General features: G+C 53.7%; 1 protein-coding gene across 10 annotated transcripts in view; it reads right to left on the bottom strand.

Annotated features, from left to right (window-relative positions):
- LOC144479872 (neural cell adhesion molecule 1-like) overlaps window positions 1–8,806 on the bottom strand; it is a 525,390-nt gene extending 516,584 nt beyond the window's left edge. For 6 of the 10 annotated variants that reach the window (XM_078198891.1, XM_078198893.1, XM_078198899.1 and 3 more), the window contains exon 1: window positions 8,605–8,737. In XM_078198891.1, the coding sequence (XP_078055017.1) occupies window positions 8,605–8,656 (52 nt within the window). In that variant the 5' untranslated portion in view covers window positions 8,657–8,737. Of the gene's footprint in view, window positions 1–8,604 lie in introns of all 10 variants that reach the window. The other 4 variants (XM_078198898.1, XM_078198900.1, XM_078198895.1 and 1 more) reach the window with 1 other exon arrangement.
- Between the last annotated feature and the right edge of the window lie 12,232 nt (window positions 8,807–21,038).

The following is a 21,038-nucleotide window of genomic DNA, read 5'->3' as shown; positions in this document are numbered from 1 at the left end:
GAGGGAGGGGCCGGGGGAGGGAGGGGTAGGGAGGGGCCAGGGGAGGGGGAGCGAGGGGTCAGGGGAGGGGAGCTAGGGGTCAGAAGAGGTGGAGAGAGGAGCCAGGGGAGGGGGTAAGAGGGGACAGGGGAGGGGGTAAGAGGGGACAGGGGAGGGTGAGTGAGGGAGGTGCAAGCGGAGGGGGAGGGTGGGAGGTGCCAGGAGAGGGGGAGGGAGGGAGGTGCCAGGAGAGGGGGAGGGGGAGGGAAGGGGCTGGGGAGGGGGAGGGAAGGGGCAGGGGAGGGGGAGGGAAGGGGCAGGGGAGGGGTAGGGAGGGACCAGGGGAGGGGGAGGGAAGGATCAGGGGAGAAGGAGGGAGGGGCCAGGGGAGTGTGAGGATGCGGCCTGGGGAGGAGGGGCCTGGGGAGGGAAGGGCCTGGGGAGGGAACGGCCGGGGAAGGGTGAGGGAGGGGCCGGGGGAGGGTGAGGGAGGGGGCGGTGGAGCGAGGAGCCGGGGGAGGGTGAGGGAGGGGCCGGGGGAGGGTGAGGGAGGGGGCGGTGGAGCGAGGAGCCGGGGGAGGGAGGGGCCGGGGAGGGTGAGGGAGGGGCCGGGGGAGGGTGAGGGAGGGGCCGGGGGAGGGTGAGGGAGGGGGGCCGGGGGAGGGTGAGGGAGGTGTGCAGTGTGAGGGAGGGGCCGGGGGAGGGTGAGGGAGGGGAGCAGGGTGTGGGAGGGGCCGGGGGAGGGTGAGGGAGGGGCAGGGGGAGGTGAGGGAGGGGCCGGGGGAGTGTGAGGGAGGGGCCGGGGGAGGGTGAGGGATGGGCTGGGTGAGGGAGGGGCCGGGTGAGGGAGGGGCCTGGTGAGGGTGAGGGAGGGGCCGGGGGAGGGTGAGGGAGGGGCCGGGGTGAGGGAGGGGTAGGGGAGTGGGAGGGTGAGGGAGGGGCCGGGGGAGGGTGAGGGAGGGGCCGGGGGAGGGTGAGGGAGGGGCCGGAGGAGGGTGAGGGATGGGCCGTGGGTGTGTGAGGGTGGGGCCAGGGGAGGATGAGGGTGGGGCCAGGGGAGGGTGAGGGTGGTGCCGGGGGAGTGTGAGGGTGCGGCCAGGGGAGGGTGAGGGTGGGACAGGGGGAGGGGGAGGGGGAGGGTGGGGCTGGGGGAGGGGGAGGGTGGGGCTGGGGGAGGGGGAGGGTGGGGCCGGGGGAGGGCGGCGCTGGGGGAGGGTGGGGGTGGGGCCAGGGGAGGGCGGCGCTGGGGGAGGGTGGGGGTGGGGCCAGGGGAGGGTGAGGGTGGGGCTGGGGGAGGGGGAGGGTGGGGCCGGGGGAGGCCGGGGGAGGGGCAGGATGGGGCCAGGGGAGGGGGAGGGTGGGGTCAGGGGAGGGGGAGGCCGGGGGAGGATGGGGCCGAGGGAGGGGAGGGTGGCACGAGGGGAGGGGGAGGGTGGGGCCGGGGTGGGGGAGGGTGGGGCCGGGGGAGGGTGGGGCCTGGGGAGGGTGGGGCCGGGGGAGGGTGGGGCTGGAGGAGGGGGAGGGAGGGCCCTGGGGTGTGGGAAGGTGGGGCCAGGGGCGGGCGAAGTAGGGGGCAGGGGAGGGGGAAGGAGGGGCCAGGGCAGGGGGAAGGTGGGGCCAGGGCAGGGGGAAGGAGGAGGGGCCAGGGGCAGGGGGAAGGAGGGGCCAGGGCAGGGGGGAAGGAGGGCCAGGCAGGGGAAGGAGGGGCCAGGGCAGGGGGAAGGAGGGGCCAGGGCAGGGGGAAGGAGGGGCCAGGCAGGGGGAAGGAGGGGCCAGGGCAGGGGGAAGGAGGGGCCAGGGCAGGGGGAAGGAGGGCCAGGGCAGGGGGAAGGAGGGGCCAGGGCAGGGGGAAGGAGTGGCCAGGGCAGGGGGAAGGAGGGGCCAGGGCAGGGGGAAGGAGGGGCCAGGGCAGGGGGAAGGAGGGGCCAGGGCAGGGGGAAGGAGGAGCCAGGGCAGGGGGAAGGAGGGCCGGGAAGTGCCAGGGGTGGGAGTGAGCGAGTGAGGGGCCAGTGGAGGGGGAGGGAGGGGCCAGGGGAGGGGGAAGGTGGAGCCAGGGGAGGGGGTGGGAGGGGCCAGGGGTGGGAGGGGCCATTGGAGGGTTAGGGGCCAGGGCAGATGGGAGGAGGGGCCAGGAGAGATGGGAGGGAGGGGCCAGGGGAGATGGGAGGGAGGGGCCGGGGAGATGGGAGGGAGGGGCCAGGGGAGATGGGAGGGAGGGGCCAGGGGAGATGGGAGGGAGGGGCCAGGGGAGATGGGAGGGAGGGGCCAGGGGAGATGGGAGGGAGGGCCAGGGGAGATGGGAGGGAGGGGCCAGGGGAGATGGGAGGGAGGGGCCAGGGGAGATGGGAGGGAGGGGCCAGGGGAGATGGGAGGGAGGGGCCAGGGGAGATGGGAGGGAGGGGCCAGGGGAGATGGGAGGGAGGGGCCAGGGGAGATGGGAGGGAGGGGCCAGGGGAGATGGGAGGGAGGGGCCGGGGAGATGGGAGGGAGGGGCCAGGGGAGATGGGAGGGAGGGGCCAGGGGAGATGGGAAGGAGGGGCCAGGGAGATGGGAGGGAGGGGCCAGGGGAGATGGGAGGGAGGGGCCAGGGGAGATGGGAGGGAGGGGCCAGGGGAGATGGGAGGAGGGGCCAGGGGAGATGGGAGGAGGGGCCAGGGGAGATGGGAGGGAGGGGCCAGGGGAGATGGGAGGGAGGGGCCAGGGGAGATGGGAGGGAGGGGCCAGGGGAGATGGGAGGGAGGGGCCAGGGGAGATGGGAGGGAGGGGCCAGGGGAGATGGGAGGGAGGGGCCAGGGGAGATGGGAGGGAGGGGCCAGGGGAGATGGGAGGGAGGGGCCAGGGGAGATGGGAGGGAGGGGCCAGGGGAGATGGGAGGGAGGGGCCAGGGGAGATGGGAGGGAGGGGGCCAGGGGAGATGGGAGGGAGGGGCCAGGGGAGATGGGAGGGAGGGGCCAGGGGAGATGGGAGGGAGGGGCCAGGGGCGATGGGAGGGGAGGGGCCAGGGGAGATGGGAGGGAGGGGCCAGGGGAGATGGGAGGGAGGGGCCAGGGGAGATGGGAGGGAGGGGCCAGGGGAGATGGGAGGGAGGGGCCAGGGGAAATGGGAGGGAGGGGCCAGGGGAAATGGGAGGGAGGGGCCAGGGGAAATGTGAGGGAGGGGCCAGGGGAAATGTGAGGGAGGGAGGGAGGGGCCGGGGAAATGCGAGGGAGGGGCCAGGGGAGATGGGAGGGAGGGGCCAGGGGAGATGGGAGGGAGGGGCCAGGGGAGATGGGAGGGAGGGGCCAGGGGAGATGGGAGGGAGGGGCCAGGGGAGATGGGAGGGAGGGGCCAGGGAGATGGGAGGGAGGGGCCAGGGGAGATGGGAGGGAGGGGCCAGGGGAGATGGGAGGGAGGGGCCAGGGGAGATGGGAGGGAGGGGCCAGGGGAGATGGGAGGGAGGGGCCAGGGGAGATGGGAGGGAGGGGCCAGGGGAGATGGGAGGGAGGGGCCAGGGGAGATGGGAGGGAGGGGCCAGGGGAGATGGGAGGGAGGGGCCAGGGGAGTTGGGAGGGAGGGGCCAGGGGAGATGGGAGGGAGGGGCACGGGGAGATGGGAGGGAGGGGCCAGGGGAGATGGGAGGGAGGCGCCAGGGGAGATGGGAGGGAGGCGCCAGGGGAGGGGCTGCGTGCGGACAGGGGAGGGTGGGGCCAGGTGAGGGTGGGGCCAGGGGAGGGGGAGGGGGACGGGCCAGGGGAGATGGGTGGGAGGGGCCAGGGGAGATGGGAGGGAGGGGCCAGGGGAGATGGGAGGGAGGGGCCAGGGGAGGTGGGGGGGAGGGGCCAGGGGAGGTGGGGGGGAGGGGCCAGGGGAGATGGGAGGGAGGGGCCAGGGGAGATGGGAGGGAGGGGCCAGGGGAGATGGGAGGGAGGGGCCAGGGGAGATGGGAGGGAGGGGCCAGGGGAGATGGGAGGGAGGGGCCAGGGGAGATGGGAGGGAGGGGCCAGGGGAGATGGGAGGGAGTGGCCAGGGGAGATGGGAGGGAGGGGCCAGGGGAGATGGGAGGGAGGGGCCAGGGGAGATGGGAGGGAGGGGCCAGGGGAGATGGGAGGGAGGGGCCAGGGGAGATGGGAGGGAGGGGCCAGGGGAGATGGGAGGGAGGGGCCAGGGGAGATGGGAGCGAGGGGCCGGGGAGGTGGGAGGGAGGGGTCGGGGAAATGGGAGGGAGGGGCCAGGGGAAATGGGAGGGAGGGGCCAGGGGAAATGGGAGGGAGGGGCCAGGGGAAATGTGAGGGAGGGGCCAGGGGAAATGTGAGGGAGGGAGGGGCCGGGGAAATGGGAGGGAGGGGCCGGGGAAATGGGAGGGAGGGGCCGGGGAAATGGGAGGGAGGGGCCAGGGGAAATGGGAGGGAGGGGCCGGGGGAAATGGGAGGGAGGGGCCGAGGAGTGGGAGGGAGGGGCCGAGGAGTGGGAGGGAGGGGCCGGGAGGGGGAAGGAGGGGCCAGGGGAGGGGGAGGGAGGGGCCAGGGGAGGGGGAGGGAGGGGCCAGGGGAGGGAGAGGGAGGGGCCAGGGGAGGGAGAGGGAGGGGCCAGGGGAGGGGGAGGGAGGGGCCAGGGGAGGTGGAGGGAGGGGCCAGGGGAGGGGGAGGGAGGGGCCAGGGGAGGGGGAGGGAGGGGCCAGGGGAGGGGGAGGGAGGGGCCAGGGGAGGGGGAGGGAGGGGCCAGGGGAGGGAGGGGCCAGGGGAGGGGGAGGGAGTGGCCAGGGGAGGGGGAGGGAGGGGCCAGGGGAGGGAGGGGCCAGGGGAGGGAGGGGCCAGGGGAGGGGGGGGGAGGAGGAGGGAGGGGCCAGGGGCAGGGAGGGGGAGGGAGGGGCCAGGGGAGGGATGAGCCAGGGGAGGGGGAGGGATGAGCCAGGCAGGGGGAGGGATGGGCCAGGGTGGGGGCAGAAGGGGGAGGGAGGGACCAGGGAGGGGGAGGGACGGACCAGGGAGGGGGAGGGACGGGCAAGGGAGGGGGAGGATGGGGCCAGGGGGAGGGAGGGGTCGGTGGGGAGTGAGGGGCCGCTGGGAGGGACGGAAGGGGCCAAGGGGAGGGATGGGAGGGGCCGCGGGGAGGGACGGGAGGGGCCAGGGGAGCGGGAGGGAGGGGCCAGGGGAGGAGGAGGGAGTGGCCAGGGGATAGGGGAGGGGCCAGCGATAGGGGGAGGGGCCAGGGATAGGGGGGGAGGGGCCAGGGATAGGGCATGGAGGGGCCGGGGTGGAGGAGGGGCCAGGGGAGGAGCCAGGGGAGGGGGAGGGGCCAGCGATAGGGGAGGGGCCAGGGATAGGGGGGGTGGGGCCTGGGATAGGGGAGGGAGGGACCAGGGATAGGAGAGGGAGGGGCCAGGGGGAGCGGCCAGGCAGGGGGCGGGAGGTGTCAGGGAGGGGGTGGGAGGGGCCAGGGGTTTGGGTGGGAGGAGCCTGGGGAAGAGGTGGGAGGGGCCAGAGGATGGGGCGGGAGGGCCCAGGGGAGGGGGGTTGGGAAAGGAAAGGGGGCGGAGGATGGGGGGCCAGGGGATAGGGAGCCAGGGGAGGGGGAGTGTGGGGCCAGGGGAAGAGGTGGGAGGGGCCGGGAGAGGAGGAGTGAGGGGGCAGGAGAGGGGAGGGAAGGGGCAGGAGAGGGGAGGGAGGGGGCAGGAGAGGGGAGGGAGGGGGCAGGAGAGGGGAGGGAGGGGGCAGGGGAGGGGAGGGTGAGGGCAGGAGAGGGGAGGGAGGGGGCAGGAGAGGGGAGGTAGGGGGCAGGAGAGGGGAGGGAGGGGGCAGGAGAGGGGAGGGAGGGGGCAGGAGAGGGGAGGGTGAGGGCAGAAGAGGGGCAGGGAGGGGGCAGGAGGGAGAGTGGGGGCAGAAGGGGGGTGGGGGGGCAGAAGGGGGGTGGGGGGCAGAAGTGGGGTGGGGGGTCAGGGGGGCCAGAAGGGGGGGGGCAGGGGGGCAGAAGAGGGGAGCAGGAGGGGCAGAAGAGGGGAGCGGGGGGCAGAAGTGGGGGGCCGGGGGCAGAAGGGGTGAGCGGGGGGCAGAAGGAGGGGGCGGGGGGCAGAAGGGGTGTGGGGGGCAGAAGGGGGGGTGGGGGCAGTGGGGGGCAGAAGGGGGGGTGGGGGCAGCGGGGGGGCAGAAGGGGGGGCGGGAGTAGAAAGGGGGGCGGAGGGCACCAGAAGGGGGCGTGGTGGCAACAGTGGGTGGGGCGGCAGAAGGGGGCAGGGGTGGGTGGGGGGCAGAGGGGCAGAAGGGGGGCGGGGGCAGGAGACAGAAGGGGGCGGGGAGGGCAGAGGGGGCTGCGGGGAGGGCACAGGGGGGCGTGGGTGCAGAGGGTGGGATGGCAGTGGGGAGGCAGGAGGGACAGAGGGATGAGAGATGGAGAGCAGCTCTTGGTTGCTGTGATGGGGAGTGCGCGAAGTCTTCGGATATCGCCGTGTTACTGAGATAATTTATCAAAGCGAATGTTTGCATCACATTCGCGGCGAAGGGGGGCGATCATTACATGACATCTACATGCGGGAGCGGGGTTATAATTTGCCTGTCGCCCCTTCTCCATTATTGAAGATTTTTTTGTAAAATATTTTAAAAGAATTTGACTGAAGATGTCAGCCTGAGGACCCCACCCACCCCAACAACAACAAAAATTAATAAACCCGATCGGATTGTGGAGATTGAGAATTCTGCATCTCTCGCGTTTCGGTGACTTTTTTTGTCTTCTATTTAAATATCTCCGAACGCCCCTTTCAAACTCCACTGGGACTCGTGTCTGCAAACACAGAACCCCCAGTCTGTAAAACAACAAAGGACTCCGGCATTCAAAGCAGAAACTGTCGGGAGCTTTTCAAACATTTTGGGTAATTGCATTATCAAACCAAGGGGGGAAGTGGCAATAAATTGGCGTCCTCTGGTCAATGGGAAAAAAATGTTTTCTTTCAACAGAAGATGCTACATTACTCCTTACAACCGCCCGGCTATTATTTCTGGTATTGTACAGGGGAAAAGAAATTTGGATGCAATCCAGAAAAGGAGATTTGGAAACGAGCTTCCTTCGAATCTAATTATTTATTTTGTTTGGCTCTGGTGTTTATAAGCCTCTGGGGGAGTCGGGGGGGGGGGGGGCGGCTAGGCGGTGATTTGGCCAAGATTCGATCCACCTCTTTCTCTCTGCGAGCGGCGGATAGCAGCAGTCACCCAGCGACTCGGCGCCTCTGTATTAATCTTTAAATCCTATGTGTGTCACTCTCCAGGAAACGGTGGAGAGAGAAAGTGGTGAAGACAGTAGGACAGGGGACTGGGAGAAAAAAAATGTTCCTTCAAGGAAAAAAAAGAGGTGGCCACAAAACACAGCATTAAAAAATTGCAAATCAACACTTTGCATTGTCTCTCCAAATCCACCCCCCCCCCTCTCCAGGGATCAGAAAATTATTTGTTTTACCTTATTTAATTCGCACTTACGTCACCTAGTGGGACCCACACCAGGGTCCCATTTCCAACCCAGTTAGTTACCTTTCCAAAAAAAATACACACCACACAACGCAGACCTCTTCCAAGACCAATTAAACCGTGATCTCTAAAAATAAAACCCAACAACGCACCAGTGCGATCGATTGTAACCCCCCCCCCTCCTCCCTTTTCATAAGAGACGGGAAAAAAAAGAGGTGATCACAAAGATAGAGCGAATAAAAAAGATAACGGTTTCCCGCCCAAGGGTGAAATAGGAACAGTTTCCCCGCCCCCCCCTTGATCAGCCAGTGAAAGAATCACCCATCAAATATCTCCCCCCCTCCTTTGCTTATTTTCTCCAAATCTAAAGCCTTTATTTTCTCCAAACATGTCACACTGAAGGAAGCAACGCAGACGAGCCTATTGTCCCAGCTCCCACAAATAAACAGGAGTTTGTATCAGCAAAAAAAAGAGACGGGGTGGGGGTGGTTTGTTGCAAATTTTGCAAACCCAGTAGAGAAATGGGGGGGGGATCATTCTTGAAACCCTTGTTCAAGTGACATCAAAAATGGATACAATCATATGAAAAGATGCAAAGGGAGAAAAAAAGAATCCCATTATCAACCACAGGCTAGTTCATTCAGCACCTCCTACTGGAAGAAAATTCAGACCAGCTCTCCATCTCACTGTTATTTCCTGACTCAAGACCAGTTCAATTTTTCTTCAAGCTACAAAAAAAATCTGTAATTAATAATAATGTCCCCCCACATAAAAAAGAGGAGGAATAATAAGATTTCGCAGATTCTTCTCGGAATAGATAGACTACAGTTACTGGAGAAAAATGTCATCTATTTTATGAAGATGTGGACAGGTTTCACACCAGCAAGGAATTCATTGCACTCAGATATTTTACCTTTACTGAAGACCCACTAAGAAGACAAAGAAATCACTGCCCTGCATTAAAAACCAGCAGAAACACTAGCCAGACACTCAAAGACAATCCAAATTCTATGCAAAGACAAATAATCAAGCACAAGAATAGAAACAAAAAGGATAGCACTGCAGAAAATTAGAATGCAATATTGTTCACTCTTCGCTTTTGCAAGGAATAAGCACTTATAGCAATTTTTTAAAAAAATGTTTTCCAAGGGGACTTGCTGGAGAGGAAGGGGGGAGTTGGATTTGTAAATCATACCTGTGGTGCAAATAAAGAGTAGCCCGCTTAGGAAAATCCTGGTTTGTAACATTGTTGGTGCTTGAGGAGGGGTAAATAGCTGCTGCTGTCCGCTCTCGCTCTGTCTCTCGCTGCTTCTCGCTGCTGCTGCTGCTTGCCGGAGCAGACGACAATCCCCACGCGCGCTGCTCGCGAGCCGCTTCTGCCTAGACCTAATCACTCCGCCCTCCTTTAATCCACGCCGTATCCGCCCGCCGAGCTGGCACACTCCGCAAGTAGTTCCCCCTTCCTCATCCCCTCCCTCCTTGTCTATCGGTCTCACTCCGCACTCCCCCCCCGCCACCCACCCCTAAGACATTCTTCCAGCCCCGCCTTGGGTTCAGTCTCCTCTCTCAACCATTGACCCATCACCATCTCCCCCTCTCTCTCCTCATTCAGTGTCTCTCAACCATTGAGCTTAATGCTGCAACCCATCACCATCTCCCTCTTTCTCTCTTATCATTCATTCTCTCAACCATTGAACTTAATGCTGCAACCCACCACCATTTCTCTTTTTTTCATTCTCTCTCAACCATTGACCCTTCACCATCTCCCCCTCCCTCTTCTCATTCAATCTCTCTCAACCACGGTAGCACAGTGGTTAGCACTGCTGCTTCACAGCTCCAGGGTCCTGGGTTCAATTCCTGGCTCGGGTCACTGTCTGTGTGGAGTTTGCACATTCTCCTCGTGTTTGCGTGGGTTTCCTCCGGGTGCTCCGGTTTCCTCCCACAGTCCAAAGATGTGCGGGTTAGGTTGATTGGCTAGGTTAAAATTGCCCCTGAGATGTGTAGGTTAGAGGGATTAGCGGGTAAATATGTGGGGGTAGGGCCTGGGTGGGATTGTGGTCGGTGCAGACTCGATGGGCCGAATGGCCTCCTTCTGCACTGTAGGGTTTCTATGAACCATTGAGCTTCATGCTGGGATCCATCTCCATCTCTCTTTCTCATTCATTCTTAGGTTAGGGTAGGTGGATTGGCCAAGCTAAATTGCCCCTTAGTGTCAGGGGGACTAGCTAGGGTAAATGCATGGGGTTGTGGGGATAGGGCCTGGGTGGGATTGTGGTTGGTGCAGACTGGATGGGCCGAATGGCCTCCTTCTGCACTGTGGGGATTCTGTGATTCGCACTCAACCATTGAGCCTAATGTCGCAACCCATCACCATCTCTCGCTTCCTCATTCATTCTCTCTCAACCATTGAGCTTGATTCTGGGATCCATGACCATCTCCCTCTCTCTTTTTCACATTCATTCTCTCAACCATTGAGCTTAATGCTGTGACCCATCACCATTTCCATGGAACCATAGAATCTCTTCAGTGCAGAAAAGAGACCATTCAGCCCATCGAGTCTACACCGACTCTCCGCAGAGTATCTTACCCAGGCTCATCAACTTTCCCTGTCCCTGTAACCCAGCACATTTACCATGGCCAATCCACCTAACCTGCACATCTTTGGAGTGTGGGAGGAAACCAGAGCACCCGAGGGAACCCATGCAGACATGGGGAGAACGTGCAAACACCACACTGACAGTCACCCAAGGCTGGATTTGAACCCAGGTCCCTGGAGCTGTGAGGCAGCAGTGCTAACCACTGTGCCACCTTGCACCCCCATCTCCATCTCTCTTTCTTTTTCTAATTCATTCTCCCATCCATTGAGCTTAATGCTGGGACCTATCACTATCTCTCTCTTCCTCATTAATTACTCACCCATTGAGGTTAACGCTGGGACCATCACCATATGTCTCTCTCTCTTTCTCATTCATTCTCCTATCTCATCCATTGAGCTTAATGTTAGGAGCATCACCATCTTCCCCTCTCTTTCTCTTTCCCTTCCCCTGTCTCCCTCCAATTGCAGCAGGTGTAAAAGATTTCCCCAAAGCTGTGATTTAAGGATTGTGTTCTTTAAAGAGAAAAAAATGCACGAATTTAGCCCATTTTGCAACCACCACACGTCTCAAAGCATACACAACATTCAAATGAGACAGAAAAATCTGAACTTATTTGGTATCTTAAATAATCACCAGATGTTTCAAAATTCTTTACAATCAATGAAGTAGTTTCCTGAAATGTAGTCACTGTTGTCATGCAGCAATGCAGCAGCCAAATTATGCACAGCAAGCTCCCACAGATAGCAAAGTGACCAGATAATTTGATGTCGATTGACGCAGAAACATTGGTAAAGGCACCAAAGAAAACCTTCCTTACTCTCTTTCAATATAGTGCCATGGGATTTTTCACATCCATCCAAGAGGCCAGATGGAATCTCAATTTAACATCCTGTCTGGTACTCAGACAGTGCAATATTCCATTAGTACTGCACTGGAGTATGAGCCTTGATTCTTATGCTCAAGTTTATGTGGGACTTGAATCCAGAATCTTGTGGTGCAGAGGCAAGATTGAACCTCGAATAACCAGCATAATGGGGAAAGAACCATAGAAAAGGTATGGTGCAGGAAATCACCATTCAGTCCATCATGTCTGCACTGTAAGAGATATTTTCAACACAACACATCTGGTTGCTCAATATAAAGAATGAATCAGCTTTTTTGGGGAGGCCCAACTGCAATGGAATAAAATTTAAAGTTTATAAAATTTATTTATTAGTGTCACAAGTAGGCTTACATTAACACAGCAATGAATTTATTGTGAAAATCCTCTACACTGTTGCCACACTCCGGCACCTGTTCGGGTACACTGAGGGAGAATTTAGCATGGCCAATGCACCCAACCAGCACGTCTTTCGGACTGTGGAGGAAACCCACGCAGACACGGATAGAATGTGCAGACTTCGCACAGACAGTGACCCAAGCCGGGAATCGAACCCGGGTCCCTGGTGCTGTGAGGCAACAGTGTTAACCACTGTGCTAATAGAAAAGTAAGGAAGTGCTGTTGTAACATTGGCGAGACCACATCTGGAACACTGTGCACAGTTTTGGTCTCCTTACTTGTGGAAGGATGTAAATGCATTAGATGTGTTGAAAGAAAGTTCATAGATTGATTCCAGGGGATAAAGGACTTGTCTTAACAAGTAAGATTGAGAAGTCTTGGCCCATACTCACTGGAATTTAGGAGCATATAATCATAGAATCCCTACAGTGCAGAAGGCGGCCATTTGGCCTATTGAGTCTACACCAATCATGATTCCATCCAGGCCCTATCCCCATAACCCCACATATTTACCCCCTGCTAGCCCCCCCTGGCACTAAGGGGCAATTTAGCATGGCCAATCAACCTAACCTGCACATCATTAGACTGTGGGAGGAAACCAGAGCACCTGAAGGAAATCCATGCAGACACAGGGACAATGTACAAATTCCACACAGTCACCTGAGGCTGGATTTGAACCCAAGTCCCTGGCGCTGGGAGGCAGCAGTGTTAACCACTGTGTTACCATGCCGCCGTGTCACCATAGAAGAATGAGAGGAGACCTAATTGAGGTATATAAGATGCTAAACGGGATTGACAGGGTAGACGTAGAGCGGATGTTTCCACTTGTTGAACCTTTTAGAATGAGAAGCCATGGTTTTAGGTTAAGGGGTGGCAGATTTAAAACAGAAATTGGGAGGAATTACTTCACCCAAAGAGTTGTGAATCAGTGGAATTCTCTACCCCAGAGTGCAGCGGATGCTAGAATACTAAACAAATTTAAGAAGGAATTAGAATCCTACAGTGCAGAAGGAGTCTGCACTGACCACAATCCCATCCAGGCCCTATCCCCATGACCCCACATATTTACCCTGCTAATCCCCCTGACACTAAGGGGCAATTTAGCATGGCCAATCCACCTAACCCGCACATCTTTGGACTGAGGGAGGAAACCGGAGCACCCGGAGGAAACCCATGCAGACATGGGGAGAATGTGCAAACTCCACACAGGCCAGGAATTGAACCGGATTCCTGGCGCTGTGAGACAGCAGTGCTAACCAATGTGTCACCACGCCACCGCTACTATTTAGTAGCGGGATGAAGGATAACGGGGAGCAGACAGGAAGGTGAAGATGATGCCAAGATAAGATCAGCCATGTTTGTATTGAATGGTGGGGCAGGCTCGAGGGGTTGAATTGCCTACTCTTGCTCCAAGTTCTTATGTTCTTATGTATTCTGTCCTAACTTGTATCTTGGTCATTGAGGCTTATGTGATGGTCACCTAACACGTATCATCACAAGTATCCCCTTGAATGTGGCATGGTACAAGCAAACCAAAATCTACCAAAGTAAGCATCGCATCCCACCAAAAACAAAAGGGATACTTTCTTAACTAAATCAAAGTATTATTATCAATACCGCCAAGTCACTCTATACATGTTGCACCCACTAGTGGTCCTTTGGAGAACAGTCTTCAGAGAACCCTGATGAATCATAGAACCTCTACAGTGCAGAAGGAGGCTATTCTATCCATCGAGTCTGCACCAACTCTCCGACAGGGCATTCCACCCAGGCCCTATCCCTGTAACCTCACTTATTTACTCCGCTAATTCCCCTAACCTACAAATCCTGGGATACTAACGAACAATTTAGCATGGTCAATCCATCTAATCCACATATCTTTGGACTATGAGAGGAAACCGGAGCACCTGGAGGAAATCCACAAAGACACGGGGAGAATGATTCATGATTGGCCATGCTAAATTGCCACTTAGAGTCAGTGGGACTAGCAGGGTAAATACATGGGGTTACGGGGATAAGGCCTGGGTGGGATTGTGGTCAGTGCAGACTCGATGGGCCAAATGGCATCCTTCTGCATTGTAAGGATTCTAAAAAAATATGCAAACTCCACACAAACAGTCACCTGAGACCAGAATTGAACCCAGGTCTCTTGCGCTGTGAGGCAGCAGTGCTAACCACTGTTCCACTGTGCCGCCCACACTGTCCTCTTACCGCAGAAGCTATATGGGAAGCAATATTTTGCACCATATCTTTCATAGGATGTCTCCCATAATAGTGTAATTTTAAATTTAAATGGGTGGCACAGTGGCACAGTAGGTAGCACTGCCACCTCACAGCGTTGGGGTCCCAGGTTCAATTCCGGCCTTGGGGTGACTGTGTGGAGTTTGCACATTCTCCCCGTGTCTGTCTGGGTTTCCTCCAGGTGCTCCAGTTTCCTCCCACACTCCAAAGATGTGCGGTTAGGTTGATTGGCCATGATAAATTGTCCCTTAGTGTCAGGGGGAACTATCAGGGTAAATATGTGGGGTTACGGGGATAGAGCCTGGGTGGGATAGTTGTTGGTGCAGGCTCAGTGGGCCAAATGGCCTCCTCCTGCATTGTAGAGATCCTATAATTCTAAATATTTTTGGATTAAGTGCAATTCATGACAACAGAAAAAGGAAGAACCTTCTATTGCACCTTTCATGGCATCTTTACAGCCAATGAATAATTTTCTAAAACACTGTCACCATCGTGATATATTGCAATGTGGCAGCTAATTTGCAAACACAAAAGGTCGCCCAATTAAGAAGGAGATAAAAGCCCTAGGTGATCCCTTTAAAGTGTTAGGAGAGGGATAAATATCAGCCATGACATCATGATATCTTCGCGGCTTTTCTTCAGATAATGGATCGCTTACATTGAACTGAAAGGATAAGCGATGCGTCAGCCTGTCATCTTGTCTGTAAGACAGCACCTCTGACAGTGCAGCATGTCTTTAGTCCTGCACTGAAACGTCAGCTTGGATTTTGTGCTTATGTTTCTGGACTGGGATTTGAGTTCATCTCATAACATTTCTAACTCTGAGACAAGAGCACTATACTCAGCTAAGGCTGACATCATGTTATTAATTGCATCAATGGTTTCTGCTCTATTTATTTACTTGGCAAATTTCTTTGCCAATTCACCAGATAATGCAAGTCCTTTAACTAATCTGACAAATCATGCCCATTCAAGAGTTTTGACTGTGACTATCAGCCCCGAAGAGTTATTTTGCAGGCGCACTCCGAAGAAGAATGTGTCAGTTTCACAGGTCAAAGCTAACTCAATAATCAATATTGTGCCGCAGGGCCACAGCATTATCTGGCTGAGGACGCACATTTAAATGTGACTCTTCGTGAGTTTAATTAACATTACTTGGAAGACAGTAGGTAGATTGAAGCTTTGATGGGGTGGTAAACTAATGTTCTGCACACTGATGTGGTAAGTTTCACCTGCAATTCCCTCCATATTGAGATATTTGTTGGGGTTGCCATGGGCCTAATGGTAAATTAATTTTTTTTAAAAGGCATGATAGTTCCCTCCCTTATAAAGAGTGAAAATAATTCTGGAAACATTTCCATTTTTAAAAATTCATTCATGAGACATGGGCATCGCTGGCTGGCCAACATTTATTGCCCTTGGAGGGCAGTTGCCTAGTTGCTTTGGAGGGCAGTTGAGAGCCAACCACATTGCTGTGGTTTTGGAGTCACATGTAGGCCAGGTAAGGAAGGCAGTTTTCCTTCCCTGAGCTTGAGCTTAGCAGCTGGAGACACTCATGTATATGTGGTTTCCCAAAACACATGACATGTCCTGAAGTTCCCACGTGGCACAGGAATTGCAAACTGCCCATCCATAATCTAAAATAGAACTCCCTTTATTAATATCTAGTTTGTTTAAACTATCGATTTAATGTCTCTAGGCGTGTTTTTTATAAATTCATTTACGAGATGTAGGTGTTGCTGGTTAGGTAAGCATTCATTACCCATCCCTAATTGTCCTTGAGAAGGTGGTGGTGAGATGTCTCCTTGAACCACTGCAGTCCCTGTGGTTTTGATACACCCACAGTGCTATTAAGAAGGGAGTTTCAGGTTTTTGACTCAGTGACAGTGAAGGAACAGCCATACATTTCCAAGTCAGGATGGTGAGTGGCTTGGAGGGGGACTTCCAGGTGGTAGTATTCCCATGTGTCTGCTGCCTTTTTCCTTCTAGATGGTAGTGGTCCTGGATTTGGAAGTACCAGGCAATGACAATCTCCAACAAAAGAGAAACTAACCATCACTCCTTGGCACTCAATGACATTATGCCTAAGGAACTTTGGTGATTTCTTGTAGAGCATCTTGTAGGCGGCACACACTGCTGCCACTGAGCATTGGTGGTGGATGGAGTGCATATTTGTGGAAGGTGTGCCAATCAAGCGGGCTGCTTTGTCCTGGATGGTGTCAAGCTTCTTGAGTGTTTTGGAGCTGCACTCATCCAGGAAAGGGGAGAATATTCATTCACACTCCTTATTTGTACCTTTTGCTGGTGGACAGGCTTTAGGGAGTTGGGAGGTCAATTACTCACACAGTACTTCTAACCTTTGACCTGCTTTTGTAGTCACAGTATTTATATAGCCAGTCCAGTTCTGTTTCTAGTCAATAGTATCCTGCGGCATTTTGGTCGTGAGGGTTTCAGCAACGATAATGTCATTGAGTGTCAAGGGGTGATGGTTAGATTTTCTTTTGTTGGAGATAGTCATTGCGTGGCATGAATGTTACTTGTCACTTGTCAATCCAATCAAGCCTGGATATTGTCCAATTCTTGTTGCATTTGGATACGGAATGCTTTAGCGCCCTGAGGAGTCGCAAAGCGTTAACACTCCGATTAATTTATTTGCTGTTGTAGTTGTCCCTGTTGAAATTTTTAATTTCAATGAAAGGTCATCCAGACTCGAACCGTTGGCTCTATTCTCTCCCCACAGATGCTGTCAGACCTACTGAGATTATCCAGCATTTTCTGTTCTTGTGTGAAATTTTAAATTTCCTGGCTCCTTGTTTTAAACAAAATGTATTCATGTAGCAAAATCATTGGTGGATTTTATTCTGAAGCATTTAAAACCTTTTCCAGAAATAGCAATCAATGAAAATCTTCATAAATATAATTATAGTATTGCCATCCATAGCAACAGGAGTAACCCCTATCCCATGTTAATCATTCTTTGTTAAAAAATACTTCCTGAGAATTGGCCTGTCACCAGCACTGAACTGGAAATAGTTTTTTTCTTTGTCTCAATGAGATCCTTTCTTCATTGCTTCCTTTCAAGAAGTAAAAACCCAACTCTCTCCAATCCTCATTATTCATCAGTCATGCAAATAGCTGAATGATATGACAATGGTTCAGCAGGAAATGATGTTCCATTAGTAGGCGAGACAAGAATCCGAGGGCACAGGCTCAGACTAAAGAGATGACCCTTTATAGAATTAGAGAATCCCTACAGTGCAGAAGGAGGCCATTCAGCCCATTGAGTCTGCACCAACCACAATCCCACCCAGGCCCTATTCCTGTAACCCCACATATTTACCCTGCTAATCCCCTGACACTCGGGTCAATTTAGCATGGCCAATCAACCTAAACCGGACTGTGGAAGGAAACTGGAGCACCCGGAGGAAACCCAGGCAAACACGGGGAGAACGTGTAAACTCCACACAGACAGTGGTCTGAGGCTGGAACTGAACCCTAGTCCCTGCCGCAGCGAGGCAGCAGTGCTAACGACTGTGTCACCATGATGCCCCAACGAGATGAGGAGGAATTTCTTCAGCCAGAGGGCGGTGAATCTATGGAATTCGTTGCCACAGAAGGCTGTGGAGGCGAGGTCATTGAATGTATTTAAGATAGAGATGGATAGGTTCTTAATTGTTAAGGGGACCAAAAGTTACGGGGAAAAGGTGGGAGAATGGGGTTGAGAAACTTATCAGCCATGATTGAATGGCAGGCGGGAGCAGACTTGATGGGCCAAATGGTCTCATTCTGCTCCTTTAGTTTATGGTCTTATGGAAATGGGCTATTACCTACGAAAGAATCTCCTGAAGCCCAGAAATTTTCATCAGTTGCCATAATTTCTCTCAGATAGTAAGTTAATATCAGTGGGTGGCTTTATAATATTCTGGACCTGTGCGGGAAACAATCAAAATCATCTTTCGAAAAAGATAGTGCTTAGGTCAGAAATGTGAAGTAATGACTTAAAAATGATAAATTTTGGTCGACCTTGACCTTCTCGTTGATATTGATTGTTTTTTTTTGTTTCCTTTAAATTCCTGCTGACGGGATTGAGGGATCCCAGCAAAGGTGACCCCTCCCGCAATGGGTTCCCTGGTGGTGGGATGGCAAACAACACAAGACGCCGTAGACATTGGCGGGACTGGAAGATCATGCCAACGGCCAATGGTGAGCCCTTTCAATGCCAGAAAACCAACCATGACGAGGAGGGGGGAATTAAAGTTTATTTACATTTGTATGCATTTTGTAGAATCAGAGGACATTGATTTAAGGTAATGAGCAGAAGATCCTACAGCGTCATGAGGAATAGCTTTGTTACACAGCAAGTGCTGAGGATGTGGAAATGCTTTGCCTGAATTTCTGGTGGAGGCACATTAAGTCATTGCTTTCAAAAGGGAATTGGATAAATTGCGAGAGATGGAGAAAGGGTAGGGGAGTGAGACGAGGTGAGGCGCTCTCTCAAAGAACCAATAGGCTAAATGACATCCTTCAATGCTGTAAGCATTTTATGATATGGTACTGGGACGATGTCCAAGGGGGAGTGTTTGCTAGAGCGGTTGGGGAGGGTTTAAACTAACATGCCAGGAGAATGGGAGCCTATGTAAAGTGTCCGAGAAGGAGGGGGCAAGGACAAAATGTGGGGAGAAGGTTCCAACTACATCAAAAATCAGGAAAAAAGTTAAAAGGAAGGAGAACTCAGGAGATGTTATTAATGGAAGTGTTAGAATTCAAAAAGAAGGTACAAAAACTAGCATAAACGCACTTTATCTGAATGCTCGTAGCATTCGAAACAAGGTAAATGAGTTGACGGCACAAATCATTGCAAATGAGTATGATTTGGTGGCCATTCCAAAGACATGGTTGCAGGATGGTCACGACTGGGAGTTAAATATCCAGGGGTATCAGATTGTTTGGAGGGACCGACAGGAAGGTAAGGGAGGTGGTATAGCTCTGATATTTAAGGATGCCATCAGGGTGGTAGTGGGAGATGATATAGGATCTATGGAAAAAAAGGTTGAATCCATTTGGGTGGAAATTAGAAATAGTAAGGAGAAAAAGTCACTGATAGGCGTAGTCTATAGGCCACCAATAATAACATCATGGTGGGGTGAGAAATAAACAAAGAAATAACTGATACGTGTAAAAATGGTACAGCAATTATCATGGGGGATTTTAATCTACATATCAATTGGCCAAACCAGGTCAGTCAAGTCAGCCTTGAGGAGGAGTTCATAGAATGTATCCGCGATAGCTTCCTTGAACAGTATGTAATGGAACCGACAAGGGAGCAAGCTATCCTAGATCTGGTCCTGTGTAAAGAGACGGGAATAATTAATGATCTTGCAGTTAGGGATCCTCTTGGAAGAAGCGTTCACAGTATGGTTGAATTTAAAATACAGTTGGAGCGTGAGATGGTAAAATCCAATACCAGAATACCAGTGTCTTGTGCTTAAACTTAGGAGCCTACAAAGGGATGAGGGAGGTGTTGGCTAAGGTAGACAAGGAGCAAAAACCTTATGGTGGGACAATTGAGGAACAGTGGAGGACTTCCAAAGCGATCTTTCACAGTGCTCAGCAAAAGTATATACCAATGATAAGGAAGGACTGTAGAAAAAGAGATAATCAGCCATGGATATCTAAGAAAATAAAGGAGGGTATCAAATTGAAAGAAAATGCATACAAAGAGGCAAGATTTGTGGGAAACTAGAGGATTGGGAAATCTTTAAAGGTCAACAGAAAGCTACAAAAAAAGCTATAAAGAAAAGTAAGATGGATTATGAGAGTAAACTAGCTCAGAATATAAAAACAGATAGCAAAAGTTTCTACAAATGTATAAAACGAAAAAGAGTGGCTAAAGTAAACATTGGTCCTTTAGAGAATGAGAAGAGGGTGTATTAACTGGAAATGAGAAAATGGCTGAGGCATTGAACAGGTATTTTGTGTTGGTCTTCACAGTGGAAAACACAAATAACATGTCAAAAATTGATGACAGGAAGGCTATGGCAGATGAGGACCTAGAAATTATCATTATCACGAAAGAGGTAGTGTTGGGCAAGCTAATGGGGCTAAAGGTAGACAAGTATCCTGGCCCTGATGGAATGCATCTCAGGGTACTAAAAGAGATGGCGGGGGAAATAGCAAATGCACTAGTGGTAATTTACCAAAATTCGCTGGATTCTGGTATGGTTCCCGCAGATTGGAAAACAGCAAATGTGACGCCACTGTTTAAAAAAGGAGGTAGACAAAAGGCGGGTAACTATAGGCCGGTTAGCTTAACTTCTGTAGTAGGGAAAATGCTTGAATCTATCATCAAGGAAGAAATAGCGAGACATCTGGATAGAAATTGTCCCATTGGTAAGACGCAGCATGGGTTCATGAAGGGCAGGTCATGTTTGACTAATTTGGTGGAATTCTTTGAGAACATTACATGCGCAGTGGACAATAGGGAACCTGTGGACATGGTGTATCTGGATTTCCAGAAGGCATTTGACAAGGTGCCGCACCAAAGACTGCTACATAAGATAAAGGTGCACAGTGTTACGGTTAATGTATTAGCATGGATAGAGGATTGGTTAACTAACAGAAAGCAAAGAGTGGGGGTAAATGGGTGTTTTTTCTGGTTGGCGATCAGTGACTAGTGGTGTGCCTCAGGGATCAGTGTTGGGACCGCAATTGTTTACGATTTACATAGATGATTTGGAATTGGGGACCAAGTGTAGTGTGTCAAAATTCGCAGATGACACGAAGATGAGTGGCAGAGCAAAGTGTGCAGAGGAAGCTGAAAGTCTGCAAAGGGATATAGATGGTCTAAGTGAGTGGGCGAGGGTCTGGCAGATGGAGTACAATGTTGGTAAATGTGAGGTCATCCATTTCGGTAGGAATAACAGCAAAATGGACTATTATTTAAATGGTAAAAAATTGCAGCATGCTGCTGTGCAGAGGGACTTGGGTGTCCTTGTGCAAGAATCACGAAGAGTTGGTTTGCAGGTGCAGCAGGTAATTAAGAAGGCAAATCGAATTTTGTCCTTCATTGCTAGAGGGATGGAGTTTAAAAACAGCAAGGTTATGTTGCAGTTGTATAAGGTGCTGGTGAGGCCACACCTGGAGTACTGTGTTCAGTTTTGATCTCCTTACTTGAGGAAGGATATATTGGCACTGGAGGGGGTGCAGAGGAGATTCACTAGGTTGATTCTGGAGTTGAGAGGGATGGTTTATGAGGAGAGACTGAGTAGACTGGGGCTATACTCATTGGAATTCAGAAGAATGAGGGGAGATCTTATAGAAACATATAAGATTATGAAGGGAATAGATAAGATAGAAGCAGGGAAACTGTTTCCACTGGTGGGTGAAAGTAGAACTAGGGGGCATGGCCTCAAATTAAGGGGGAGTAGATTTAGGACTGAGTTGAGGAGGGACTTCTTCCCGCAAAGGGTTGTGAATCGTGGAATTCCCTGCTCAGTGAAGCAGTTGAGACTA

The sequence above is a fragment of the Mustelus asterias genome, chromosome 27 (assembly GCF_964213995.1).
Source record: "Mustelus asterias chromosome 27, sMusAst1.hap1.1, whole genome shotgun sequence".
NCBI classification, from domain to species: domain Eukaryota; kingdom Metazoa; phylum Chordata; class Chondrichthyes; order Carcharhiniformes; family Triakidae; genus Mustelus; species Mustelus asterias.
This window is presented reverse-complemented; position numbering and strand designations above follow the sequence as displayed.